This window comes from Pipistrellus kuhlii, unplaced genomic scaffold (assembly GCF_014108245.1).
Source record: "Pipistrellus kuhlii isolate mPipKuh1 unplaced genomic scaffold, mPipKuh1.p scaffold_m20_p_25, whole genome shotgun sequence".
Lineage (NCBI taxonomy): Eukaryota > Metazoa > Chordata > Mammalia > Chiroptera > Vespertilionidae > Pipistrellus > Pipistrellus kuhlii.
In genome coordinates this window covers 1,577,217-1,605,098 of record NW_023425524.1, presented here as the reverse complement: position 1 = coordinate 1,605,098, position 27,882 = coordinate 1,577,217, and the positions used below count along the sequence as shown (strand labels likewise).

The 27,882-nt window shown below is 58.3% G+C and overlaps 1 protein-coding gene across 2 annotated transcripts; it reads left to right on the top strand.

Annotated features, from left to right (window-relative positions):
- The first annotated feature begins 46 nt into the window (after positions 1-46).
- CNIH3 (cornichon family AMPA receptor auxiliary protein 3) lies at positions 47-27,882 on the top strand. Of its 2 annotated transcripts, none has more exons than XM_045587083.1 (6): positions 47-199; positions 18,315-18,383; positions 19,537-19,584; positions 24,491-24,603; positions 26,021-26,118; positions 27,150-27,882. In XM_045587083.1, the coding sequence occupies exons 1-6, from the start codon at positions 119-121 to the stop codon at positions 27,152-27,154; spliced, it is 414 nt and encodes a 137-aa protein (XP_045443039.1). In that variant the 5' UTR covers positions 47-118; the 3' UTR covers positions 27,155-27,882. The 2 variants fall into 2 exon arrangements, with proteins under 2 accessions (XP_045443039.1, XP_036309325.1); XM_036453432.2 differs by having other exon boundaries at positions 26,021-26,164; positions 27,150-27,880.

Genomic DNA, 27,882 nt, shown 5'->3' with positions numbered 1-27,882 from the left:
AGTCCCCGCCGCCCAGCCGCCGGCCCGCGGGACCGTCCGGGTCCGGTCCGGAGGGAGCGCGGCCCCGGAGGGGGCCCCCGGCCTGCTAGGGGCGCCGCTGGCTCCCGGCGGCCCGGCCATGGCCTTCACGTTCGCCGCTTTCTGCTACATGCTCTCCCTGGTGCTGTGCGCCGCGCTCATCTTCTTCGCCATCTGGCACGTGAGTAACGGGCGGCAGCGGCTCCTAACTCTTCTCTTTTCGCCCCAACACGCACCCCTGTCCGCCCCCTGCCCCAGCTCCTCCAGAATGCCATCTCACTGCCTCTGCATGGCGAGTATGGGCGGACTGGGAGGCAGCGTGGAGCATCTGCAGGGTGGATGGACCCTCGGTGGCCCCCTGTCCCGGTGGCGCGGGACAGTTGGGGGCACCCCAGGGAGGCTGGGGGCCCAGGCTCGTCCTCTTCTCGGTGACCTGGTGACCTGGCCGCTGGCGGGGGCGTCGGGACCGCTGGTTCCCGGGCAAGGCACCCTTGCCAGGGCCTGGCCAACATCTGGGGCCCCAGGAGTGGCGATGACAGCCGCCCGCTCCTTCCCCTGCCCCCTCCCTCCCTCCCTCCCTCCCTCCTGCCCGCAGGAGAAGCTCGGCAGTTGGGCCCGCAATTAGTCAAGTAACTATAACAACTAAACATTTAAAATGTCAGCATCTGGCTGCGGTGGGCTGCGTGTAGACATAATTGGAGACAAAGTGGAGAGACTTAAGGCAGCGCCTGGGAAGAAAGTAGCGAGGCTGGGCGGGGGGCGGGGGGCGGGGGGTGGGGGGTAGGGGTGGGGCGAGGCCCACCAGGTCATGGGGGGTTGATGTGGCCGCAGAGAAAAGGGAGGAAGTGGGGGGCAAGGGGCCAGGGATGAGTGAGGTGCAGGAAAGTCAGGCAGAGAGAGGCCGAGAGAGGCAAGTACCCTCCTTTGCTCTCCGGGGGGCCTGAGCCAGCCAACTTCTGGCTCCTGAAGGTTCCTCCTCCCGCTCCCCGCACGCACCTGGCAGAGCATGGCGGGCAGCATCCTTAGTGGGGACCAGCTTTCCTGGCACCCTTCCAGGGGGCTCCCCCGTTGAGGGTCGCTGTTCCGGTGACACGGGTGTGCTGTGGGGACGGGAGACGGGCTGCTTCTAAACACAACCAGCAAGGGAGCAGAGACCCCGGCAAAGGAGCGCCAGTCCTCTTACCGAAGTCCACAGACTCCGCTCCTTTCTCCCGGGCGGCTGACGCCCTCTGCCTCCCCATCGGAGAACCGGGGGCCAGGCTGGCTAAGGCCAGGCGATGTAGAGGGAGCCCCCACAGGGTGTAGTCTCCTGCCACTAGCAGCCTTGCCCTACCCTGCCCTGCCCTGCTCTGCCCTGCCCAGCAAGTCCGGGCCCAGGGGCAGCCCCTGAGACGAGTTCCGCCTGGTTCTGGGGAGGCCTGGAGAGCACGCATGCTCTCCACGTGGGAGATGACCCGGAGTGACCACCGGAGGAAAGTTCCCGGGTGGGGGAGACGCGGCGTTAAGCACAAGCGGTTTCAAATGGAACTGAGCAGCCGGAGCATCTGTTGGATGGAGGAGGCGGGGCCCCGGGGAGGGGAAAGGCCTCTCACCACGTCGTCACCTTAGGAAAGAGACCTGCCTGTCGCCTGCCCCACCTCAAACGTGAGAAGGTGGGCCTGGCTGACCTCCCAGCTTCCCCTTATGTATAAGGTGGCAGAAGCCCGTGAGCCGGTTGAGTTAGAAATCGGAGGGTGAGAGAGGAATCGTCAGACCCAGGAATTGCCTGGGGGATCAAACATCCTTGGCGTGAGAATTCGTGGGGTTCTGCCCCCTCTCTTTCTCGGCCCCGGAATTCTGGGTCTCATCTCTTGCGGGGGATCGAGCCTCACAGCTGCTGACAGATGTTAAGGAAAGAACAGGGGCGCAGGACAGATCATGTGATTCCAAGACGCTCCCTCTGCCTCTTTGGATTTGACAGGTTACCCGCATTCCGGGGGGCTAGCCATAGCACCCCCGCCCCCCAGAATAACCTCCATGGCCACTTCTTAGTGCGTTTGCTTGGCCAGAGGCGGGCAGGGACCAGAGAGCTCCATCAAGCTGTCAGGCACGGGGTTCTCTGAACTGGCCCCTGGAGCAGGGCGGATAGCCAGAAGGAATCATTTCCTCTCACTCAGGTGTGTGTGTGGCGGGGAGGCAGATGATAGATAATTCGATAGCAGGTTGATGAGACGGACTGCCTGTGCCATGGCTGACTAAGAGACATCTGGACAAAACCGGGCACGGCACTGATCCCACGCTGGCCCCTGCTCTCCAGGACTCCAGCCCCTGGTCCGGGGGCAGCCCAATGGTCAGAACCCAAGGCTGGGTCAGGTCCAGATACCCAGTGGAAGTGGCAAGATTCCAGTGACTTAGGAATAAAGAGAATCTGTGCTCTTTGAATCCAAATGCCAGGGACGCTCCCCAAGTCTCAGTCCATGGATATTCCTTGATGCGATGAGCCATATTGGTGGCTTAGCATGTGTTGACACCCCAAACAAGGAATCGGGCGCTTAACTACATCCAGCAATTAGGACACCTTCCCCCTGCCATGCTTAGGCTGCAAGATGAGGATGGCACATTCCTCCTGGGGGGGGTCATAGTAGTGGCTGCTGGGGATTGAGTGTCTGCAGTGGGTGAGCTCCAGGCTCTAAGAACCTCTCAGAAGCCCTGGCCGGTGTGGCTCAGTGGATAGAGCGTCGGCCTGCAGACTGAAGGGTCCCGGGTTTGATTCCGGTCAAGGGCATGTGCCTTGGTTTTGTGCACATCCCCAGCAGGAGGTGTGCAAGAGGCAGGTGATCGGTGTCTCACTCTCATCGATGTTTCTAACTCTCTGTCCCTCTCCCTTCCTCTCTGTGGGGAATCAATGGAATATATATATATATTTTTTTTAAAAAGAACCTCTCAGATGGACCTCCCACTGTTAACCTCTCTCTGCTTCCCACTAGGGGCCGGGAGCAAAGATGGATATGGCCAGGGCCGGCCGTAAGCACAACATCTTTTTCAGGGCTTGTTGTCTACTTTGCACATTTATCTTCATTTGTTTTCAAATGAAAATATCTCAGTGTGCCAATTAATCTATTTTCTATCAGCCTCTGTCTTTGAGTGCATGTGTCTCACATTTCAAAGGTGCAGCGTAAATCTGAGTTGGGGTGTGTGTGTGTGTGTGTGTGTTTGCATACCTTCAGGCACATGGCCTTTTATTGTCCAGGCAGCTCTTTAGTCCTCACAACTGTCCTTTTACAGGTGAGGACACTGTGGACCAGAGAGGTTCTGACACTTGCCCAAGGTTGCACAGCGATTCCACAGGTGTGTGTGGGAGCAGGAATGGAAGCAGAGTTTGAGACTCTTATGTCCATGTCCTTTTTCTAAGTCTAGTAAGCTGTCATTGGGCATGTAATTTCTATCACAGTGGGTAATGTCTTCATCTAAAGCACATGTGTCAAACACAAGGCCCGCGGGCCAAATCCGTCCCGCCAGGCCTTGCAATGTGGCCCGCACCGCGCTGTCATCACTGCACTCCGCTGCGTTTCCATCACAGTGACAGTTTATGACTGTTCAGTAAACCATTCGGCCCGCGATTTAGGCTGGATTTTAGATTTTGGCCCCTTCTCTGATTGAGTTCGACACCCCTAATCTAAAGGATAGAAACTTTTCTCTGAATAAATAAAATACTTGGAGTTGAGACAATAAGAGGATACTAAAACACACTCATGTCCTTTTTTTTTTTTTTTTTTTAAAGGAAATTTGATTTCATGTTCTCAAAATTACTTTTTCTGCTCATAAAAGGATATAGGTCCGTTGCTCCAAAAAGCTGGAAACACAGGGACATGTAATGGAACAAAATCACCACTCATCTTATTATCCAGACAAGATCTGGGTGACTTCTCTCCCAGTCTTTGTGCATGTGTGCGCTTCTGAAAATTGCGGGCGGGTGTTTGGAAGAAAAACACACACGTTCTAATGGTTTTCAGATGTGAAGTGGGGCCTGTTTTCAGGCAATACTAAGCGAACAGTGTTTGCTGGGAAGAGCATGCAGCCCAGCGTGGCGGAGCCTGTTTGCAGGCTGTTCATAGGCTCCCAGATGAAACCAGCCTTTGCAAAGATGCAGGACCAGTTACCCCAGGTCTTTAACTTTTTAAGGTTTTATATATATATATATATAATCATATTTTATAATTTAATCATATTTTATTGCTTTTTTACAGAGAGGAAGGGAGAAGGATAGAAAGCTAGAAACATCGATGAGAGAGAAACATCGATCAGCTGCCTCCTGCACCCCCCCCACCGGGGATGTGCCCGCAGCCAAGGTACATGCCCTTGACCGGAATCAAACCTGGGACCCTTCAGTCTGCAGACCTCCGCTCTATCCACTGAGCCACACCGGTTTCGGCTAGAATCACATTTTAAAACTCCAAATAAAACAGCCCCCCGGCAGCATGTCTCCAGATCCTCAGCAGCACTTGCTAGGGGAGAGGTTTAATGGGTCCCCACGGATGCTAACAAGTCCGAGTTTACTGAGCGGCCGTACCGCTGGGCGGAAGGTCTGAGCCCTCCAGCCAGCCCCCTCTCACAGACACAGCCACTGGGAACCGAGGAAACGGCTCCATTTCTCTGATTATCCATCTGGAAGCAAAACGTGGGTTTTTGGGAAACGGTAGGATGCCTGGGGTTGACAGTAGCCTGCCTGCCTGCCTTCCTCCCACTTACCCTCCCTCCCTTCCTTCCTCCCACTCTTCCTTCCTTCGTTAATCCTCACCTAACGGTATTTTTTTTCCCATTCATTTTTCAAAAATATGTTTTTATTGATTCCAGAGAGGAAGGGAGAAGGAGAGAGAGAAAGAGAAACATCGATGATGAGAGAGAATCATGGACCGGCTGCCTCCAGCATGCCCTGCACTGGGATCGAGCCCCGTGGTATCTCTCCGCCTCTGCCGCCCCTATCTCAGAGCCCTAACTCCACGGCTGGGCCGCATTGCCTCCGGGATGGGCGGATGTATGCCTTTCCCCCCCGGGGAATCTGAATTCTAAATCTCACACCTTCGCACACTGCCTGGCTCCAGCCTCAGCATTGTGACCTCGGCTCCCTCCTGCCCGTGGCACACGCGTGGGGAAGCCCGTGTGGCTCCTTGGCCTCGGGCGCCCGTGACCTCGTACACAGCCTCCGAGGGGAGCAGAGGCGATGGGAGACGGGTGCTCCAACCAACCGAGCCACGGGCCAGGGTTGTGTTTGTGCCCGGCTGCGAGCTGCTGGAGCTTGCAGAGGAAGCAGGCGGCTCCCTGGGAGATCATGGGGAGGGTGACTTTATCTTCTAGTTTCTTTAAACGGCCTTGAGTCACCAAAATGGCTTAAAGAAACAAGCCAGGTTTGTAAAAATGTGGTTTCTCTCTCCCTCTCTCTCTCTCTCTCTCTCTCTCTCTCTCTCTCTCTCTCTCTCTCACACACACACACACACACACACACACGCAATTACCGCTCTCCACACACATGCAATTACCGCCCCCAAACACACACACGCACACACACGCAATTACCACCACCACACAAAAAAACATCCCACAGCAGTAAAAATCCCTTGCTTTCCTGGCCATCCATTTGGGGGTGCTGACATTTGCTCTGTGTCTGCCTGCCTGGGGTTCGGTTGGGAGGCAGGTGGGGGCGGGGGGGGGGGCGGGAGTGCCTGCGTGTCCATTTGCAGTCACGGTGGGGACCGCACGCCACCACGGGAGCAGTTTACCCACACGCCCACCCGACCGCTGTTTGCCTCCCGCCAGCCTGTGTGCATGGTCTGCCCTCCATCTGCCCTCGCGTGTGACGGTGCGGGGAGCTGCCCCTGAGGGGGCTGGGTGGAGCTCCGCCCTCTGCCCTCTGCAGGGTCTGCACAGACTGTCACGTGTGCTCGGGACATGCTTCTGAGCGAAGGACACGCTGACTGCCTTTCTCTGGACCCCTTCCCTCCGAGGGGAGGAGGGCCACTGAGGCCAGGCCGTGGTGAATCCCTCGCTCTCTCGTTCTGGGCTTTTCCATTTACACCCTCTGAAGGTTTGGGCCATCCACCACCCGCAGCTCTGCCCCCCACCTCCCACCCCCCTCGCCCAGCAGTGCTCCCGCCCGCTGGCTGGTTCAGGAGAAGTCTGTGGTGTTCGGGAGTCCCTGGCATCAGAAAGTCCTGGGCCCGGACTGCTTTCTCTCTCTCTCTCTTAAAAAAAATATATTTTATTTATTTATTTTTACAGAGAGGAAAGGAGAGGGACAGAGAGCTAGAAACATCGATGAGAGAGAGACATTGATCAGCCGCCTCCTGCACACCCCCCACCGGGGATGTGCCCACAAGCAAAGTACATGCCCTTGACCGGAATCCAACCTGGGACCCTTGAGTCTGCAGGCCGACGCTCTATCCACTGAGCCAAACCGGTTAGGGCCGACTGCTTTCTTTTGCTCCTTCCTTCCTCCCTTCTTTCTCTGTGGCTTTGACCTCCTTTTATTCCTCTCCTTCGCATGCATCCTAGATCTGCCAGCGGCTGTGCCGCGTTCCTTAGCCCAGCTGGAGGGCCCAGGGCTGGGGCGCACTGATGCCATCTCCCTCCCGGAGGGCGTCCAGAACTGTGGGCTGGTGTCTCCCGAGCATCCGTCATGGGTGCCGCTTCTGTGGCCGCGGGCATGTGGTCCGTGTTGACTGTGGAATCCAGCTCTCCCGCTGGGTGAGGCTGCAGGGGAGGGAAGCAGAATCTTGGAGCTGACTTCCTTCTTTTCTTCTTCTTCTTCTTTTTTTTTTCCTTCTCCTTATTGGCAACTGATTCACAAACCCTAAAAAAGGAGCTGATAGCAACATAGCCTGCTAGCGGTAGGAGCCCAGATGGTCTCCTATATAATAGAGACATTTGTATCTGGGATGAAGAAATATTTAAATGTGCTCTACAAACCTCCCTAAGAGAAGGGATTAGCAACTGCATTTTTCTCCCCACTCTGTCCCCCCCTCCCGAATGCAAAGCTTAAGAAGAAGGAACTGGGGGGTGGAAGGCTCGGTATGGGGGGTTCAGGGTGGGAGGGAGGCTCTGAGGACACCATACTCACTGCCTGGAAGCCCAAGATAACCAGGGTGCGTCACGGGCAGAGGGGTCCAGTCTGTGTGTGTGTGTGTGTGTGTGTGTGTGTGTGTGTGTGTGGTGCTACCTGCCCACCCAGATGTACTGCCAGCTGGGGTGGGTGGGGGCGGGGGGTTTCACAGCAGCTGTAGGCAGATCAGGGCCAAAGAGATCCAACATGTGCCAACCATTTCTAAGTTCTACACCGATGGCTCCCTCCCGCCCCCCGCCCCCCTTCCCCCGCGTTTATCTGGGAGTGGCCCAGGCTCAGTGACTCTCCCAGGGCAGCCCGAGACCCTTCCAGAGCCTGTCCTGTTCTCACCGTCCTCACCGTCCTCACCCAGGGGCCTGGGACGCCTTCTCCGACGGCAGCTCTGAATCACTGACCACCTTCCTCCACAAAAGGAGTCGTTGCAAAGGGACCGGAGAGCCCACAGGATAGTGCCCTTGTCGGCAAACTGAGGCTCGAGAGCCGCCTGCGGCTCTTTGGGCCCCTCGCGTGTGGCTCTTCCACAAAAACACCACGGCCCGGGCGAGTCTGTGGTGAAGAAGCGGCGTTAGAAGAAGTTTAAGTTTAAAAAATGTGGCTCTCCGAAGACATGTCCGTCGTCGTGCTGTTGACGTTTGGCTCTGTGGACTCAGGAGTTTGCCGACCGCCGGGCTAGTGGGAGTCTGGCCCCCGAGCCGTGGCACTGAGCAGCCTGGTTCAGATCACCACCCTCCCCTCTCTCTCTCTCTGGTCCTTGAGGTGCTCCTTCGGAGGATGGAGAGCCCACAGGCTGAGAGTGGGTGCTGGCCGCTGGCTGGACTGAGTGGTGGGAAGGACAGGGATCGCCAGGCATCCTTTTGGCCACCCGCCCCCCTCCTCCCCCCCGGAAGGACAGGCCCCTGGGTGTGCCCTCCCACCGGCCGGCGCTCAGAGGGGAGCGGTGACTCCCCAGAGGAGGCCACGCCAGAGCAGGCAGCGAGGGTCGGTGTTGGGTGCCCGCCTCTCAGTCTGCCCGTCCCCCTCCCCTACGTCCAGGTGCCCTTCTCGTCGCCCAGACCCTGCGGGCACGGGAGCTGCAGACGGGGGTCTGATCCATTTTCTTTCTCAGCTTGATGGGGAGCCACTGCCCGCCCATCCCCCTGCCCTGGCCAGGAGGCTGCAGTGACTGGCCGTGTGGCCCTGAATGTTGCCCAGTAGCCCGACAGCCGCCCCATAGCCAGGTCTCCATCCGCTCGTCATGAAGACAACTCGACTCACACGCCCCCCCGCCCCCCCCAGCCTTGACAGAGACATGGGGATGCGGGTTGGCGTGGATGTAGCAAAGCCCACGAAAGGAACAGCAGCCGAGTGAGTGACTCAAGAGTCAGAAAACCTGCCAGTTGGGTGTCTCCCAGCGTGTTTGGCCCCAGATTCCAAGGAGGCATGGCTGGTAGAGTGAAGCCAGCCTTTCCTCCCCCTCTCCCCCCTCCCTCCGTTCCCTCCTCTTCCCGAGAACCCCACCACCACCACCGCCCCCCAGGCAGACTCTGCCCGCAGATGTGCCCGCTCCAGCCCCCGCCCCCTGCAGGCCCGAAGCCTGTGCCCTCTGCCTCCCGCCAGGAGCCGCCCTGCCCCTCAGCGGAGCTGGCAGCTCCCGCCCCTGCACAGGGCGAGCCTTTTGCTCTGCAAATGGGAGGCAGCAGCCGCCGAGTCCCCCGGGGGAGAGGCGATGCTGTGGCTCCGAGCCGCGCCGTGTGCCGGCGCCTCCGTTAAAATCATCTCCTGCCCCTCCAGGTTGTCACGCAGGAGCAGAATGGGGTTGGATGTGGTGGGCACCATCAGATCCCGGGGAGACAGGGCGCCGGGGCCGCGTGGCATTCCCAGGAAGTCGGTCGCACTGAGCCACGGGGAGGCCAGGCGCAGGCCGGGCCCGGGAGGGTCACCGGGCAGCCTGCCGTGTCCCGGAGCGGCTGACGTGCAGAATCTCCGTGGCCCTCACTGCTGTGCAGGCGGAGGAGTCAGAGAGCAAGCCCTCGCTAACGTCATCCCCAGGCCCTGTGGCTTGAGGGGACGTGATGTACCAGGAAATCAACTTGACCCTGACCTTGACGGGCCCCCTCCCCTGGCTTGCGTCGGAGAGGGATGGGCTGACCGGAGCACTTCCTGCGGCCTGTCTTGGACCATCAATGTCCTTTCCCTCTTTATTGTTGTGTGAGAGCATGCTGCCCCCTTCCCCCCCCCCCCAGGCTCCTGCAGCTGCCGTGTGGCACTGTGTGTGTGTGTGTGTGGGGGGGGGGCCTCTGTCCCTCGCCAGCCTCAGCCCTGGAGGCAGGCGCGGGGACCGCTGAGGCCGTCAGCGCTCCTGCTGAAGGCCGACCCCGCTTCCTGCGCGCCCCGGTGTCAAGTTCGCCGGAGGCCACGTGTGATTCAGCCTCGGGGCGTTTTGTCCCTGTGAGCGTCTGAACAATTTATCCGCCCTCAGCATCCCCTCCCCACGGCCTTTCCCATCCGTTCTCGGCTCATTAGCGTCTGTGCCCGGAGCGGGAGGAGGCTGGAGAGGTGACAGGACCCGGCCCCGCACTCTCTGCTGAGCCACACGTCCCTGGCACCTGTGTCAGGTCCTGTGCTCTCTGGACAGGCTGTTTCTTAAAGGAGAAGGATTGTGCCTGGCCGGCGGGGCTCCGTGATTGAGTGTGGATTCCCAGTCAGGGCGCAGGCCCGGGTTGCAGGCTTGATGTCCAGTAGGCGGCATGCAGGAGGCATCTGACCAATGATTCTCGCTCCTCATTGATGTTTCTTTCTCTTTTTTAAATATATATTTTATTGATTTTGTACAGAGAGGAAGAGAGAGGGATAGAGAGTTAGAAACATCAGTGAGAGAGAGTCATCGATCAGCTGCCTCTTGCACTCTCCCTACTGGGGACAGGCCCGCAACCAAGGTACCTGCCCTTGACCGGAATCAAACCCGGGACCTTTCAGTCCCCAAGCCGACGCTCTATCCATTGAGCCAAACCGGTTTCGGCTCTTTTTCTTTTTTTAAAAATATATTTTGATTTTTTTACAGAGAGGAAGGGAGAGGGATAGAAAGTTAGAAACGTCAATGAGAGAGAAACATCGATCAGCTGCTTCCTGCTTACCACCCACTGGGGACGTGCCCGCAACCAAGGTGCATGTCCTTGACCGGAATCGAACCTGGGACCCTTCAGTCCGCAGGCTGACGCTCTATCCACTGAGCCAAACCGGTTTCGGGTACTGAAGTTTTTATTAAAACGTTTCTCACACACCGTTATGTTGGCTGGGCCGCAAACATATTCCCCGTGGGCCTCGGGCCACGGGTTTGACATGCTTGCTATAGAATGAGCAGCTCCCCTCTTGTGTGCTGGCTTGCTCTGTCCACAGAGCACCGTGTGTGGACGCGGGACATGGTATGTTCCAGCCACATTGACGGAGAGGCTCATCTACACGTAAGGAAAGTAGAGGAAATGCAGTAAGTGGTGAGGTATGACCACAGTGGTCCTGCTTTGGCTCCTGCAGGCCCATCCGCTGGGCTGGAGCGACCAGGCGGGACTGTGGGAGGTTTGGGAATGAGGGGAAGGCCTGTGTACCTGAAGGCCAGGCAGCCGTTTCCCCGTGGCCCAGGGGCTCGGGGCACCCAGGGGGAGAGCCACCCCACCAGGTGCGGCAACCTGGGTGTCTCCAGAGCTGGGAGGTGCGTGTGGGTGCAGCCCTGGTAAGTGTGGGTGGCCGTTTGAACTGTGGGAGAGGCTGAGGGACCTGGGTCACAGGTCTGCCTTCTTGTAGCTACCGCCCAGCACCGAGCCTGGAACCCGCCCAGGGCAAGCCCCCAGCACGTGCTCGGCGATTGGATGCGTGGAAGAGACGGTACACGTCTCCAGCGGATAATGTCACATCCCGAGCGGTTGCCATGGAGACAGACTACAGCGTAGCGGAGAGAGTGGGCTTGGACAGGGTGCTGTCCGAGGGGACCTTGCAGCTCGCACGCTCTGCCCCGCCGTAAGGCGTGGCACGCTTGTCGAAGTGAAATAGACCCTCCATTTCCAAGGAGGACAAGAAGCATCTTCGCCCTTAGCCATGAACCTCCGTGGCCATCGGATCTTGGTTCGGTCTCTCCTGGCTGCTTAAAGCGACAGCCACCCGCTGTCCCACAGACACTGGCCTGTTGTCAACAGCCTGGTTTTGAAGTGGAGACCCAGCTTTTCTCTACCAAGCGGTAATGCGCACCCACTGCCACTAGAGGGCGCAGGGCTTGCCCAGCCACTAGGTGCAAAGGTTTGGCAAAAGGGGAGAAGAGGCAGGTTCTAGGCCCAGAAACCTGCGCAAGCAGTAGATGCTCAGGCAGGCTGGACATCTGGGAGGGCAGAGGGTGCAGGAGAAATTCCGATGCGGCTGCACTCACGTGTGGCTGAGGTCTCTGAGGCCGAGGACACCCGGGCCCCAGTGAGCAGCGAACAGCAAGAAGCTCCCTTTTCTCTTTGCAGCAGCTTATTTCAAAGCAGCAGACCTACTCAGAAGGGCATGTGGTCCTTACCAGGAGGAAACACACCTGGTCATTTACTCTCTGCATCTCCCTCCCTCGCTCCGCCCGGCCGCTCCTTGGCTTGTGTCGTTTCCCCCCTCTCCTCCTCTCTCCTGGGTGACTTTCTCGGGGTTTTGCTCTGTTTGGTGAGTGGTCACCGCTGGGTGCTGCTGTGGAAGCTCAGGTGGCTGACCCAGCGCTAGGAGGGAAGGCCAAAAAGGCGTTCAGCTCAATGGATAGAGCGTCGGCCTGCGGACTGAAGGGTCCCGGGTTCGATTCCGGTCAAGGGCATGTGCCTTGGTTGCGGGCACATCCCCGGTGGGGGTTGTGCAGGAGGCAGCTGGTCGATGTTTCTCTCTCATCGATGTTTCTAGCTCTCTATCCCTCTCCCTTCCTCTCTGTAAAAAATCAATAAAATATATTTAAAAAAAACCCAAAAACAAAAAGACGAGAGAGAGAGAGAGAGAGAGAGAGAGAGAGAGAGAGAGGCAAAGAGACGAGTGTGGTCTTGCTGTCCCACTCCTCCGCTCAGCCCTGTGCTGGTTGCACCCCGCCCGGAACTCCCCGCAGCCTGTGTGCGTGTCCAGCAGCTGTGAGGTCAGTGCTGAGCGGGTCTCCCGTGAAGATGCATGAGCCTCGGCCTCGTCCCGCAGTGCGCACGCCCAGAGCCTAGAGGGCGGTGAGGTGCAGGCCCTGGCCCAGGCTGCACTGTGACAGGCGGAGCAGGCTGTGGGGAAGGCTCTGTGCTGGCCACACGTGGCCTCGTGGCCGTGGCGGCCAGTGGATGTTGACATCTGTGGTCCCTTCAACATGTAAAGACACGCACACCCCAAATCCAGTGCGTTTCTACCACTCCCCACCGCACCCCCAAATGGAGGGTCAGAGTGTCAGAGTGTATTCTCTTCTCCTGGCCGTCTTTCCCTGAGAATTAACAAGCACCGAGCAGGCCAGCAGGGCAGGAAGCAACGGGGAGGTGCAAACGAGAAGCAGGACCCATGCATAATTCATAAACCAGATAATCTCTCGCCCTGGGCAAGGTGCAGGGTATTTTTGGCCGTGTGCAGGGCAGCCCTTTAGGGAAAAACAGTTGTACTTGATTCTGTGCATACTTACTGAGCGCCCGGCTGTCGGTCAGTGTTTCTGGACTTGCAGGAAATATAAAGAGTAAGGTGCCGGAACCGGTTTGGCTCAGTGGGTAGAGCGTCATCAGTCTGCGGACTGAAAGGTCCCGGGTTCGATTCCAGTCAAGGGCATGTACCTTGGTTGCGGGCACATCCCCAGTGGGAGGTGTGCAGGAGGCAGCTGATCGATGTTTCTCTCATCAGTGTTTCTCTCTATCCCTCTCCCTTCCTCTCTGTGAAAAAAAATTAATAAAATATATTAAAAAAAAAAAAAAGAGTAAGGTAAGGGCCCAGTCCCCAAGAGAGTAAGTTTACCGTAAGCAGAGGTCTGGGGTGCAGGCTGCAATCAAGGTCACACAAGGGCATCAGGAAGAGGTGGTGTTTATCTGGGCCCGAGCGTCGGACAGATGGAAAGGAGGAGGAAGATGGGACAGTCCCTGTGGTCGGGATGCATTTGGGAGAACGTGTAAGTGGTAGCTGGCTTGACCTGTCCCGGTGAGTATGGACTTGGCTTAGGAAATGTGATGCCCCTTTGCCTGTGCCTGGAGACCCGGGGCTGGCGGAGCGGTGACAGGCAGGGACTGGCTCTGTGTGGCCAACGCTGCCGCAGGGAGTTCTCCCCCAGAATGAACACTGGGACAGGGACCAGCGCAGCGAGGAGCTGGGTGAAACCCCCGAGGAGGAAGTAAAGCTCCAAAACCTGGCAGAGCCGAAACCGGTGTGGCTCAGTGGATAGAGCGTCGGTCTGCGGACTGAAAGGTCCCTTGGTTGCGGGCACATCCCCAGTGGGGGGTGTGCAGGAGGCAGCTGGTCGATGTTTCTCTCTCATCAATGTTTCTAGCTCTCTATCCCTCTCCCTTCCTCTCTGTAAAAAAACAAAACAAAACAACAATCACCAAAAAACAAAAAACAAACAAACAAACAAAAAAACCTGGCAGAACCGAGAAGAAATGAGCTGTCAAGCCAAGCGCAGACTTGAGGAAACCTTCAATGCATGTTGCGAAGAGGGAGCCAATGGGAAACGTCTCCCTTTCGTGTGACTCCCACTCTGTGACATTCTGGAAAAGACAGAACTGCGGAGGCAGAAAGGATCAGTGGCTGCCAGGGTTTGGGGAGGGAGGGAGGGATGAACGGGGGGAGCACGGAGGAAGTTTAGGGCAGAGAAGTGTCCCTGGGACCCGGGACCATGTTAGCTCATGTAGGAAAAGCCACTCTGCAGGTGCGATGACATTGTGACTGCTGAGATGGGGGGTATCTGGGTGGACCCCACGTAATCACAAAGGTCTTTTTAAGGGGGAAGCAGGAGGGTGAGAGTCAGAGGAGAAGCTGTGATGGTAGAAGCGGAGGTCAGCTTGACACACTTAAACAAGAAGTTTAAACACACACACACATACACACACACACACTGAGTGGCCAGGTTATGATGATCTCTGGACGCACAATAATCTGGCCACTCCGTGTACTTCTCTTGAGCACCTCATTTATTTGATATCAAAGATACTATAAAGTGTGCACCTGATCAGTTTCCCCCTTTGCACTGGCTGAGGGTAAGCTCAGGGCAAATAGGGGGCTGATCTCCAGTAAAAAAATCTAGACTATGTTTGGTACCCATTTGAGATACAAATACACTGCGTGGCCAGATTATTATGCTTTCAGAGATCATCATAATCCGGCCACTCAGTGCATATATTTATTGATGTCAGAGAGGAAAGGAGAAACAGTGAGAGAGAGAGAGAGAGAAACATCAATGATGAGAGAGAACCATTGGTCGGCTGCCTTCTGCAGGGCCCACACTGGGGATCAGGCCTGCCACTCAGTCATATGCCCTGACCGGGAATTGAACCCTTGACCTCCTGGTTCATAGGTCGATGCTCAAACAGGATTGAAGTGTCCCTGGACTCGGACCAGCAGGGAGGCTAATTGGATACAAACTTCCAAGAAATGGCACAAACTCACCCATTTGATCCTAAATACTTGAAACTAGGCCTCTTGAGAGTGGCATGCAAATTTATGCAAATCGCATGCAAATAAGCGCCAGAGCCAAGTGGCCTGGCCCAGCTCCCTTTCCCAGGGCAGCGCCCCTGATCCTGTTACATTTCTGTCTGGGGCCCTGGGCCTCGGGCGCCGTGGTGTTGGCCAAACACGGTCGGGGTGGGCAGCGGAAGGAAGAGCTGTTTCAGCGTCAACAGCCGTGACGACAACAAAATTCCTTTGGCGCATTGGCAGGCTGTTCACACACTGCTCGCTCTTCCTGCCAGGTTTGGAGGCCTCCTAATCACTCTTCTTGGAAGGAAGAGGTTAGGAAGAGACGCCCTAGCTGGCTTGGCTCAGTGGATAGAGCGTCGGCCTGCGGACTGGGAGGTCCCGGGTTCGATTCCAGCCAGGGGCACAGGCCTGGGTTGCAGGCTCGATCCCCAGTGGGGGGGGTGCAGGAGGCAGCCGATCGATGATTCTCTCTCATCATTGATGTTTCTCTCTCTCTCTCTCTCTCTCTCTCTCTCCTTCTGCCTCCCTCTCTGAAATCAATAAAGAAATATATATTTTTAAAAAAAAGTTGGTTAGGAAGAGATTTGTCAGGGCCCGGGTCCCGAGATGATCACTGTGGGCTGCCCTGGGCCTGGGCTGAGATCTGGGCCCCCTGGGCAAAGGCGGGGAGGAGGGCATGGAGCCCGTGGTCACCACAGATGCTGGCTCGAAGGGGTCCTTAGCTTCCCAGGTGTCTGTCCAGAGGGTGGCGGGGTCCGGGCGGGAGCTGTGGCCTCATGTGGAGGGGCAGAAACGGTGCCAAGCCACAGCCCGGCAAGAAGGGGGGGTGAGGCACCCCCGCCGTCTCCCGCTGGGGCCTCCTTCCGGCCTGGCCACGCTGGAAGCCAGAGGGCCGGGAGACGGCAGGTGGAGGAGGCGGGAGAGGGATCGGAGGGCTGGAGGGAGACTTCCCAGCACAGCTCGCCTCTGTGCAGAAGGAGCGTGGCCCTCCAGGCAGGAGGGGGAAGCCTGGCCAGGTCCCTCCATTTCCACAAATCACTGTCCCTGTGGCCGTCCGCACGTGGGCCCTCCGGGCGGCAGGGAGCCGTTGCTAATGAGCAGCTCGGGTCAGCCGGGGCCCAGGTCCTCCGCCTACGTGTTCTCCGGCCGTTCAGTGCTGCTGGGAGAGGCATTGGTGGGAGATTCACGGACGCGCCTTCAAAATCAGGACCACATTGTCTTGGCTGGGCTCCCCCTCAAAACGCTCTCACCGGGCCCCCATCCCCGCCCCCTGTCTGCCAGGCTGTTTGTGTGCATGCTCTCCCCGAGGTCAAGGATGTGCAGGAAAAGCTTTTTATTTCTTATTAAGTTAATAAATCTTTACTGTTCAGATTATTACAATTGTTTCTCCTTTTTCCCCTCCTAGCTCCCCTCCACCCGGTTCCCACCCCCCGCCCCCCTCTGCCCTTACCCCCCTCTGTCCTCATCCATAGGTGTACGATTTTAGTCCAGTCTCTTCCTGCACCCCCCACACCCCGTTCCCCCTGAGAGTTATCAGTCCCTCCCTTTCTATGCCCCTGATTCTATTCTAATCAATAGTTTATTCTGTCCTTCAGATTTTTTAATTCACTTGATGTTTAGGTTCACTTGTTGACAGGTATGTATTTGTTGTTCATAATTTTTATCTTCACTTGAAAAGCTTTTTAGATGTGAGCGATGAGGATGGTTGGTTTCTTGGAGGTACCCGTCTGCTCTTTCTTTCTTTTCTTTCTTTTTTTTCTTCTTCTTTTTCTTTTTTTTTTTTAAAATATATTTTAATGATTTTTTTACAGAGAGGAAAGGTGAGAGATAGAGAGCTAGAAACGTCAATGAGAGAGCAACATTGACCAGCTGCCTCTTGCACACCCCCCACCGGGGATGTGCCCGCAACCAATGTACATGCCCCTGACCGGAATCAAACCTGGGACCCTTCAGTCCGCAGGCGGACACTCTACCCACTGAGCCAAACCGGTTTCGGCCGTATATTCTTTCTTGAGACCCACCGCACTGCCTTCTCTCTCCCCCGTAGCATCTGGGCAGCTCAGACCCAACATGTCACGTTTTATGAAGCCAGGGATGTGATGTGGTACCCAAAAAAGCCATTTCTGTAGCAATGACTCAACTTTGCCCTTGTCAGTGCGAACGTACACAGGAGCAGTATAGATAAGAACGAATGTGTCCGTGTGCCAATAAAACTTTACGGAAGCTGGAATTTGAATATCATCTTTACATGTCACAAAATGTTCTTCTTTTGATCCCCCCCCCCGCCCCCCAGCTATTTAAAAAGTGTATGAAAAGTGTTCGTAGCTCACAGAGAGAGTACAAAATGGGTTTCAGGCTGGCTCTGGCCTCAGGCCTATAGTTTGCTGACCCTGGTAAAGACTGCGGGGGGGTGGGGGGGGGCGCGGGGGGGGGAGGGGGGGAGCCCCAGGGAGTCGGATGTAAATTCAATACAGGAAGACAGTGATTCATTAGAGGCAGCAGGGAATGGAGCCGGCATCGCCAGTGAGTGACAAGTTCCTTGTTACCGAAGGCCCCAAGTTCAGGCCGGATAATTAACTCCCTCGCAAGGGGTGATAGGGAAACGTGTCTGTCCAACACACGCGATTCTGGAGTTTTCTCCTGACCCCGCAGGAGTATTGAGACCAGGATGACACGTGGCTGCTTTACAATGAGACCTGCTCTGCCTGGCGGGCGTGGCTCAGTGGTTGAGCATCGACCTACGAACCAGGAGGTCCGGGTTCGATTCCCGGTCAGGGCGCATGCCTGGGTTGTGGGCTCGATCCCCCGGTGGAGGAGGCAGCCGATTCAGGATTCTCATCGTGGATGTTTCTATCTCTCTCCCTTCCTGTCCGAAATCGATAAGTATATTTTTAAAATAAAAGTATACCTGCTTCATAGAGGGAAGTACGTTGCTCTTACTCACGTGGGACTTACCAGTACTCCCAACCCCTTGTTGCTGGAACAAGGACATGTGGGTGGTGTGCTGGCTTCATTGCTTAGGCTCCTACACCCCCCCTCCCCCCAGGCAGAGACATCCATCAGCTGCCTCCTGCACACCCCCTACAGGGGATGTGCCCACAACCAAGGTACATGCCCTTGACCGGAATCGAACCCGGGACCTTTCAGTCCGCAGGCTGAGGCTCTATCCGCTGAGCCACACCGGTTTCGGCGAGGTGACACGTGTTTATTGCCGTGTGGTTGCCACTGTCGCGTTCGCTCACACCTCTGTTCCATCCCATCATTATCCTCCCTCCTGGCGCTGGGAACCATTCAGATCTCCTCTCTTCATGGCGATTGTAACAGCTTTGTTGTCTGGAGCCACTGCACTGGGGACGCGATGTCCGGGGCTCGTTTATCTCCCAGTCGCCACGGTGAGCCCTTCAACAAGATCCCCGCCATTTCCGGTTTTGGGGTCGCAGCTTCCACAGCGACCGGCTTCTCCCCTTGACACCCGCTCCCTGCCTCCTCTTATTCCTGGAAGCAAATCCCCAGGAAGCTTCTGACACGTCGAAGTGACTCGCCTTGCACTCACGCCTCGATTCTGCGTGTCTCTTTTCAGATCATCGCCTTCGATGAGCTGAGGACGGATTTTAAGAGCCCCATAGACCAGGGCAACCCCGGGCACGCGGTAAGCAGAGGGCGCTGGAGGCGGGGCAGGGCGCCACCAGGGGCCGGGCAACGAGGGCGAGGTTCCGACGGCGCGAAGGATGGGTAGAGAGCATTCCCGGCTCTGACTGCACCTCCACGCCTGGCGCCAGGCTGCTGAGGGCACTTGTTCTCCAGGCCTGCTGAGGTCTTGATTTCTCTTGCAAGTCAAGTACAGCAGCCCCAGTGGCCCAGGTGGGAAATGCCTGCGGGGCTGTGGCTGTTGAGTCCTCCAGGCCTGGTAGAATGAGGGAGGAAGGGGGGTGGGGAGGAGAGGAGGGCATAGAGGGAAGTGGGGAGCTCCGTGGTATCCCCGTGTTGGGCAAGTATAGGAGCATATAGTGGTCGCCCCGCTCTGATAGGGTAGGCTGATGTCCAAGCTCCTAGCCCCGTGGTCGGCAAACTCATTAGTCCACAGAGCCAAATATCAACAGCATTAGGAAGGTTGAGAACCACTGGTGTAGACAGACAAAGCCAACGGGCCTCACACCAATCAGGGCACGCGTGCTCTCTGATGCTCGCCTGGGAAGTCCCCCGGGGGCCGGCTGCAGGCTCTGGGACAGCCCAATGGCACGTGGTGCCGGTCAGCAGGCTGGCTGACCATCACAGGTGCCCGGAGGTGGAGCCAGACCCCCTTCTGGGGGCTGAGCCCACGCTGGCGGCTGCTACAGTTCTTTATTTTTCTTTTCAAAAATATATTTTACTGATTTTGTACAGAGAGGGAGAGAGAGGGGTAGAGAGCTAGAAACATCGATGACGGAGAGAATCATCCATCAGCTGCCTCCTGCACCCCCCCTACTGGGGATGTGCCTGCAACCAAGGTCCATGCCCTTGACTGGAATCGAACCTGGGACCTTTCAGTCCGCAGGCTGACGCTCTATCCACTGAGCCACACCGGTCTCGGCACTGACACAGTTCTTCTAAGAGCAGATGCCCGTGGATGGGGAAACTCATCTGGAAAAGCTGCCAGGGGAGGCTGCACACCGTCTGGCCGGGCAGGGCCTCGGCCGGATGCTGCCTCCTCTCCTGAGGTCCACTGCAGGGTCTTCCCTTGCTCTAACCCGCTCTCCTTTCTCTCTCTCTCTCTCTCTCTCTCTCTCTCTCTCTCTCTCTCTCTCTCTCTCTCGTCCCGATAGAGGGAACGTCTGAGGAACATCGAGCGCATCTGCTTCCTCCTGCGGAAGGTCAGTGCCAGAGCCGCGGTCAGGGGTGGTCACGGAGGAGGGGCTGGGGCCTGCTCCGGTCCTGTCTCCCCTGGGGGGTGGGGGGGACGGGGAGCCAGCGATGGGTTCTTTGGACACCCCCAGAGGCGAGGAGCTAATTGGAAGGGGTGGCGGTCAACCCCAGTGGCAGGATGGCGCTGGATAACTGAAGGGCCTGTGGTCGGACTCAGCTTCTTTATCTTTTCCTGACAACAGCAGGCGCGCAGCATCCTTTGTTCCCGCCTGGTGCTGGGCTCAGGGACCTTTGTGCCCGGATGATGGGCTTGCTCTGAGTTTCCAGCTCTGCCGTCTGATTGGCAGCCTCATTGGGAGTGTCGGGGGCGTGGGAGACGGGGTGTCATTCAAGGGGGAACCGGGCATTCAGAGAGCTGCCCTGAACGGAGGGGCTGAGGGTCACGGCTGCCCTGAACACATGCAGCAAGCACACGTGTGCACGCAGATTCATGTGTGTGCGCGCGCGCGCAGCTCGAAGCCTGGCATTACGCACCGCTCTGTGGCACAGCGGGGGGCCAGAGCGACCAGCCTGCCACTCTCGGGCAGGAAGTGTGTGCGTTTTCGGTGGTGTTGTTTTTTTTTTGTTTGTTTTGTTTTTTGCAGCGAAGTATGGCGAACAGGTGCTTGCAGGTAAAATAGGCAGAGTCTCTGGCCGTGAGCCAGAGGACTCCCCTGACCTCCATCCGGGGCAGATGGATGAATGCAAAAGGGGGTTCTGAGCCTCGTGGGAGGAGGCGGGACCGCCGTGGCCAGGCCAGTCCCCGGGGAAGAGAGAGGTTGTTCTTGCGAGCTCTCGGAGCCTGTTCTGTGTCTCACGGCTGATGTCTGTCACTGGGAGAGAGGACTTCATGGAGAAGTCGCTGCGCCTTCTGCACGTGGCATTCAGGGCAACGCCGGGGTCTGTGAATGATACTCTCAGATGGCACCCTGGGCACCGGTCACCCACTCCAGCTGTCGCCTCCGGGGTCCCTGGTTCTTGGGTTCTAAGTGCCTTTTACCCTTCAGGGGCTCTCTCCCCCACCCCCACCCCCCCAGCGGAGCGGGCCCGCCAGGATTCTGTGCCGAGCGCCTTCCCACTACCTTTCCGCCTTGTTCGTCCTTCTCTACGGCTTAACCATCGACACCGGCCAGACAGGAGGCCATGCATGGCCTGTGGCCGCCTCTGCCAAGGTCCTGCTGTCCACGGCCTTGGGCCTTCCAGAGTCCAAGCCGAGGGTATCCAAGCATGCAGGCCCAGGGGGAGTTCGCATTATCATCTGCAAATCTGCATATCGTTTGCATACGTTTTTATAAAGACTAGACTGGAGGCGTTTGACGGCAGGAAACAGTGCGGCGAGTCCCCTTTCCTGCCTTCTTTCTGCCGTTGGCATTTCCCCCGGCTCCTTCTCCCGGGGCCGCTGCCTCTGCGGCTGCTGTTCGTCGTCGTCGTGGGAGATGCAGCGAGGAAAGCTCGAGGTCGAGAAAGCCCTAATGTCAAAATTTTAGGTCTTTAAAATAACTTTTTTTTATAATTGATTTCAGAGAGAGGAAGGGAGAAGGAGAAAGAGAGAAACATCAATGATGAGAGAGAATCATCGATCGGCTGCCTCCTGCACGTCCCCCACCTGGGGATCGAACCTGCAACCTGGGCATATGCCCCAACTGGGGACTTGATCCGTGACCTCCTGGTTCCTAGGTTAATGCTCAACCACAAAGCCATAGCCGCCTGCTCATACTTTAGGCCTTACCGCTGTGCCCGGTCACACATGCGGCAGCCTGTGGGATTACCCCTCCCGGCTCTTTCAGCCCAGGTGAGCTTCTAGCTCAGATTCCCAGCGGTGAGCGCCTGTGGGGGATTCTGGGAAGGGTTAACGGGCCTTGTTCGCATCCTTACCTTCTGGGAAGCGTTATCTTCCAAGGAATTTATCAGAATCCGACTCCCAGACTCCCCGGGGTGTGATGCATCTCGGTGGTTGACTGCCACTGCACCACCTCCTCAGCTTCCTCCTGAGCAAGCTGGGGGGGGGGGGGGTTGCACAGTGGCTCCATTTTTAGCTCCGTTGGTATCAGAAGACGCGTCCTTGGGGTGAATCGTCTGAACTGCAGGTTCCTTGCGTCGCCTGCTGCTGATTCATGTTTTCGCGGCAACAGCCAGGCCCCTCGCTTTTGCGCTGCTCTTTTCGCGAGCTTGTCTCGGGCTCTGCGGTCGCTGCCACGTGCAGGCTGGAGGGCAGGAAGCAGGCGGAAAGCAGAGGGCGTTTGACGCGGCTTTTGGGCCGAATCAGGGTCCCCAAGAGGAGGAGACTGACGAGGGGCCCCCTGAGGCGTCGCCGAGCTCAGGGAAAGGTTTAGAGGAAATGAATGTAAGCATCCCCCGCAGGCCGCACCCTGCGACTCGAATGAGCAGCGAGGCTGCAAACCCCTGCGCCAGAGGCTAAGCCAGGCTCCAGCCAAGCAGGTGGGAGGCCCTCTCCCTGTCTCGGTCCTCTGGGCTCTGCTTTAGAGCGTCGTCATTCTCTAAGCGACACCAGAGGAGAGGCAGTTGCTGGCTAACGGGTGCCCAAGCGGACCGACCCAAAGGAGTGAGGCCTAACTTCCTGCCTGCTGGCAGGCGGCCGGCCCAGCGGGTGGCTTGATGCAGGGAGTCCTCGGACAGCTTGATTTTCTTACTTTTTAAAAAACATATATATATTTTATTGATTTTTTTTTTTTGCAGAGAAGAAGGGAGAGGGATAGAGAGCTAGAAGCATCAATGAGAGAGAGTGTCATCGACCAGCTGCCTCTTGCACACCCCCTACTGGGGATGTGCCCGCAACCAAGGTACATGCCCTTGACCGGAATCGAACCCGGGACCCCTCAGTCCGCATGCCGACACTCTATCCACTGAGCCACACCGGTTTTGGCCAGCTTGTTTTTCTTGATGGGAGATTTGCTCCAGAGGCTCCCTTTTCCAGAATGGGATGGAAAAAAAAAACACAAAAAAAACACACCTGCTTTTCTGCCTCTGAGTCCTCACCATTTTTGCCTTTTCCCTATCGCTGACGAAGCAAGAACCCTTTCCGGGTTAAGTTTCTAGGCCACGGAATGTGCCCATGTTCCCAAACCCTAACAGCCCCTTGTTCCCGGCAGTGTGACCCGGTCCCTGCCTCTCCCAGGAGTTTGTACCCGGGCGCCGGCCTGTGCCTTGGCGGGGCCCACAGGGCGATGAGCAGCTGGTGCTCCCGCTGGCTCCGTTTGCCCCCTGCCCGCGATGTGTTCTTCTGGAAGCCATTCGGGGCACTGCCGCCCCCCCACCCCCTGCCACCTGGGGTGATTGCTGATGATAAAAAAAACCCAGCTGAGTGAGGGCCTAGGCGGGGCTCTCCGTCGCGGGAAGGCTTGCTAAACCCTCGCCCTTCTCATTCTAGAACATTCCCCCCTCCCGTCAGGGTCTCTCCTCTCAGATAACCGCCTCTGCCCGATCGCTCCCCGTATACGTACTCCAGACGCGGCTCCCACCCCCGCACCCCCGGCTCAAAGGGAAGGGAAGGAGTGGGCAGCTGCCTGTGTTCACGTAAGATGCCTCTGCATCGCCAGCCAGGCGTGGGAGGATCGCATCATCCCTTTCAAAACGCAGCACGATCCGAGAGGCTTTTGTTCCCAGCCCCTCCCCGCGTGGGCCGGCGGGCGGCTCGGCCGTGTGACCAGGGGGCGAGGACACGGGCGGAGAGGCGTGGGGGACCCAAGCGTGTCCGAAGCCACAGGAAGAACGACGCTCGCCCTGGCCGGTGTGGCTCAGTGGATAGAGCGCCGGCCTGCGGACTCAGGGTCCCAGGTTCGATTCTGGTCAAGGGCACGTGCCTTGGCCAGGGGCACCCCTCTGGCCTCAGGCCGAGGGCACCAGGCAGGCCTGCCTTCCCTTCCCTCCTGGGGAAACGGATCCGTGACGGGTCCCCCGGGTCCGGCCCAGCCCCCGGGGACCAGCCAGGAGGGGCCGACCTCGACGGGGACAAGGTCAGGGCTGCACGTGGCGGTGGCATTCGGGGGAGCGGTGGGCAGGGCGGGGCCGGGAGCCCGTACTACCGGCTCTCGACGGGCGCATGTCACGGTGACTTTTCAAATATTTCACTCTGGACTCGGCGGTTCTTCGTTCGGCTGCTTAGGCATAGCGTCACCTGCTCAGCCCGTAAAAGCGTCTGCTGAGCTCCGGGGTGACGTCCAGGAGGTCGCACACGCTGATGTGCCAGCGCCATCCAGTGGGCAGCGCTCCCGGGAGCCACCCCCCCCCCCCCCCCAGTCCTGGCTGTGGGGGAACCCCAGCACAAAGGGGGGTCCAAGGCCTTCTGGGCCGCCCTCCCCACCCCGTCTGACTGCTGGGGGGCGGGGGGAGGCTGTGCTCAGAGCAATTAAAGAGGAAGTGACCTTCCAGCAAAGGGACTGAGTCAGGGCTCCTGACCGCGCCGGGGTCCCTGTGTCCAGTGTAGAGAAATCCCAGCTCCCCAAGTTCGCCATCCACCCCCCCCCCCACTACCCTGCGAATCGTGGGCCCGATGACTCATTTGGGGACAAAGGGGGACCTGACCTCCAGGCCCCGCGTTTATGAGCAAGTCCCCGCTGTCTTGGGGCCCGTTAGCATAGGCCGGGGGCTCCAGCGAAAGAGCCATAATTGCCCTTTTCTCCTCCCCACGCCGGGCCCGGGCAGGTGCCCTCAGGGCGGGCACTGGGACCGGGTCAGGGTCGTCCGGACGGGCAGCGAGGGCCTCTGCGGCCCTCCTTGCCTCCCGGGAGGCTGGGAGCTGGATTTCACCGGGAGGGCGGGCGGAGGGGGACCGGGTGGAGAATGGGGCGGGCAGGTTTGGGTGTGGGGGTGAGGGTCCCTCGTCTAACCCGGCCTGTGCCCCCGCTCCCCCTCCAGCTGGTGCTGCCCGAGTACTCCATCCACAGCCTCTTCTGCATCATGTTCCTGTGCGCGCAGGAGTGGCTCACGCTGGGCCTGAACGTGCCCCTGCTGTTCTACCACTTCTGGAGGTGAGGCTGCGGCCTGGCCTGCCCTTTCCCGGCTCCGTGAGGGGAGAGGGGGCGCCCCCAGAGACGATGCCCCCCCATGGCCGGCCAGCGAGGGGCCTCCTCCCGCCTCCTCCCCTGGGAGAACTCTCCAGGCCCCTGTTTCCCCTCCTCCTCCTCCTCCCCCTCCTCCTCCTCCTCCTCCTCCTCCTCCTCCTCCTTCTTTTAATATTTTTTATTGATTTTTTTACAAAGAGGAAGGGAGAGGGATAGAGTTAGAAACATCCATCAGCTGCCTCCTGCACACCCCCTACTGGGGATGTGCCCGCAACCAAGGTCCATGCCCTTGACCGGAATCGAACTTGGGACCCTTCAGTCCGCAGGCCGCCGCTCTATGCACTGAGCCAAACCGGTTTCGCTTCCTCAGCTTCTTACGCAGCAAGTTTCGCGAGGAAGGCTCTGTGCAGGCCCCACCCTGGGCCTCGCTGGAGCTCAGTGAGAGCAGCGGCGGCCGCAGCACAACCAGAACAGGAGCTGGAGGAGGAGGCAGCAGCGGCCGAGCCCCTGGGACGTGCCTTCGGCCTCAGGAAGAGCAGGAGGGATGCGCCTTACGTTTTCTTGAATCCCGGACAGGGTCCGGCCTGGCCTGGCCACTCCTAGGCACCCAGAAAACGAAAGAAAAAGGAACGAAGGGGAAAGGGTTCTTTAACAACGAGAGTCCCACCTGGCTGGCGGCCAGCGTGGCTCAGGGCTTGAGCGTCATCCCATGAACCAGAGGTCACGGTTCGATTCCGGTCAAGGGCACAGGCCCTGGTCGTGGGCTCGATCCCCGGGGGGGGGGCGTGCAGGAGGCAGCCGATCCACGATTCTCCCTCATCGTGGATGTTTCTCTCTCTCTCTCTCTCTCCCTCTCCCTTCCTCTCTGACGCAAACAAAAAAAAGGGTCTGGGTACAGGTCAGTGTTTAAGCCGAGTGATGGCTGGCGGAGGTAGGACTGTGGTCCAGTGGCTTCCACCCGTGAGCACGGCTCGCTCTGTCCACACCTGCGCCCGTGCCGATACCTGTGGGCGGACAGAGGCTGTCTACCCACCGCAGGCCCCTCCCCGGTCCCACAGGGGGCTCGGCCTTCCTCCTGTCGGAGCAGCTGTGCGTGTGGCCGAGGCCCCCACGGTCTTATCTGCACGTCTGAATATCGAGAGAGAGAGAGAGAGAGAGAGAGAGAGAGAGAGAGAGAGAGAGAGAGAGAGAGAGCGCGCGCACCTGAGCCTCTGTTAGTGTCATCAGGCCGGGACCCGAGCCGGAGGCAGCTGGCTGCGAGGCAGAGCTCCCTGGGGGCGGCCAGCCTCGGGGTGGGGGTGGGGGTGGGGGGCTGGGCCCCGGTGACCCCAGATGCCCCCTCTCAGCCTCAGAGCCAGCAGCGCCCTGCCCGCCTCCCCCGCAGGTACTTCCACTGCCCGGCGGACAGCTCGGAGCTGGCCTACGACCCGCCGGCCGTCATGAACGCGGACACCCTGAGCTACTGCCAGAAGGAGGCCTGGTGTAAGCTGGCCTTCTACCTCCTGTCCTTCTTCTACTACCTGTACTGGTGAGCAGGCGCCCCCTCCGGGGGTCTGACTCCTGCAGATCGGGGGGCAGAGGTGGGGCGGTTCCAGGCCGGCCCCCTGGGCTCGGGGAGGGGCCCTGAGCCTGTGAGATGGATGCCACCGTCCGCGTCGCATCCGGAGCCAGGGCTCCTGTTGAATATGAAGCGAGGGCAGCGGTCCCCACGTCTGAAGCAATCTCTGCCACCTCTAAGTGCTCAATAAATTTTAAAAAAATATATTTTATTAGAGAGCTAGAAACATCAATGAGAGAGAATCATCAATCAGCTGCCTCCTGCACCACCACCTCCCCTCCCCCACTGGGGATGTGCCCGCAACCAAGGTACATGCCCTTGACCGGAATCGAACCTGGGACCTTTCAGAGTCTGCAAGCCGACGCTCTATCCACTGAGCCAAACTGGTTTCGCTAAAATTTTTTTTCTTTTTTTTTTTTTTTAAGTGTAGAACAGGCTGACATGATCTGCCCAAGGCAGCACCACCCTCCTGCCAGGGTTTATGGTTTCCTTGATGGTAGAGACCGTGTCTGTTGCACCCACCTCTGTGTCTGCAGTGCCTGCACATAGTAGGTGCTCACGAAACCCTTGCTGTTGCTGATAGTACAGGCCAGAGGTCAGCAAACTCGGAGCCAAATATCCACAGCACAATGATTGACATTTCTTCGGAGAGCCACATTTTTTAAACTTCACTGTCTTCTGACGCCGCTTCTTCAACATGGACTCGCCCAGGCCATGGCGTTTTGTAGAAGAGCCACACTCAAGAGGCCAAAGAGCCTCCTGTGGCTCTCGAGCCACAGTTTGCTGACCGCCGGTACAGGCCCAAGGCGAGCTTGGGGCTGCACACTCACGCCTCTTACCCGAGACACACTCTGCTCCTCTAACAAAAGCGACCGGGGCGAGAAAGCTGCATAGGTGACCCGGGCCCCTGGGGGCTCCCACTGACGCTTCCTCTCCCCCTTCCTTTCGCCTCCAGCATGATCTACACCTTGGTGAGCTCCTAACTCAGAGGCCATGCACACCCGTCGCCAGAGACTGGACGGCAGCACGCCGAGCTGAGCTGTCGCTTCTGCGGGCGACAGAGGGAAAAAAGGACAAAAGGGACGGGGTGGGGCTGTGAGAAGAGGCCTGGCCACACTGACTGCCTCGGGAGGAGCGGATCGGCGACAGCAGGAGCCGAGTTAACAGAATTAACCGCTGAGCGTGGCCACCTGAGGACCACAGGGCTGCGATCTGCGTACACCCTGCACCCGGCCTGCAGCTCCGGGGAGCGGGCGAGCAAACACAGACCGACCCTGAGCACACATCGCTGTGTCCCAAGCCTGCTTCCTCTCATCTCATCTCACAGCTCCCAGCGGGCCCGCTCCGGCTCCCTGGACCTCGGGCGTGGGGGCTGGGGGGCCCTAAGGCGCCCGCTACCGGGATGGAATGGCCCAGACAGACTCAGGCGAGTCCGTGGGACCCAGGGAGGGCCTCCGGGGACCCAGCTGCCCAGCTCTGAGGGTTCCTCCCTGCCAGGGCCGGCTCTGTGAGAGCCCAGCTCGGTGACGCCCTGCGCCGGGCTTGGGGCGGCGTGTGTCGCTAATAAAGTTGCCCAAAGTCACGGACGTGGGGGGTGGGGATGGGCTGGAAGGGAAGGGGGAACCAGGAAAAAATGACTTTGAGAAACGTGGACTCCATGTTCAAGGCCAAAGCCATCACAGCCCCCG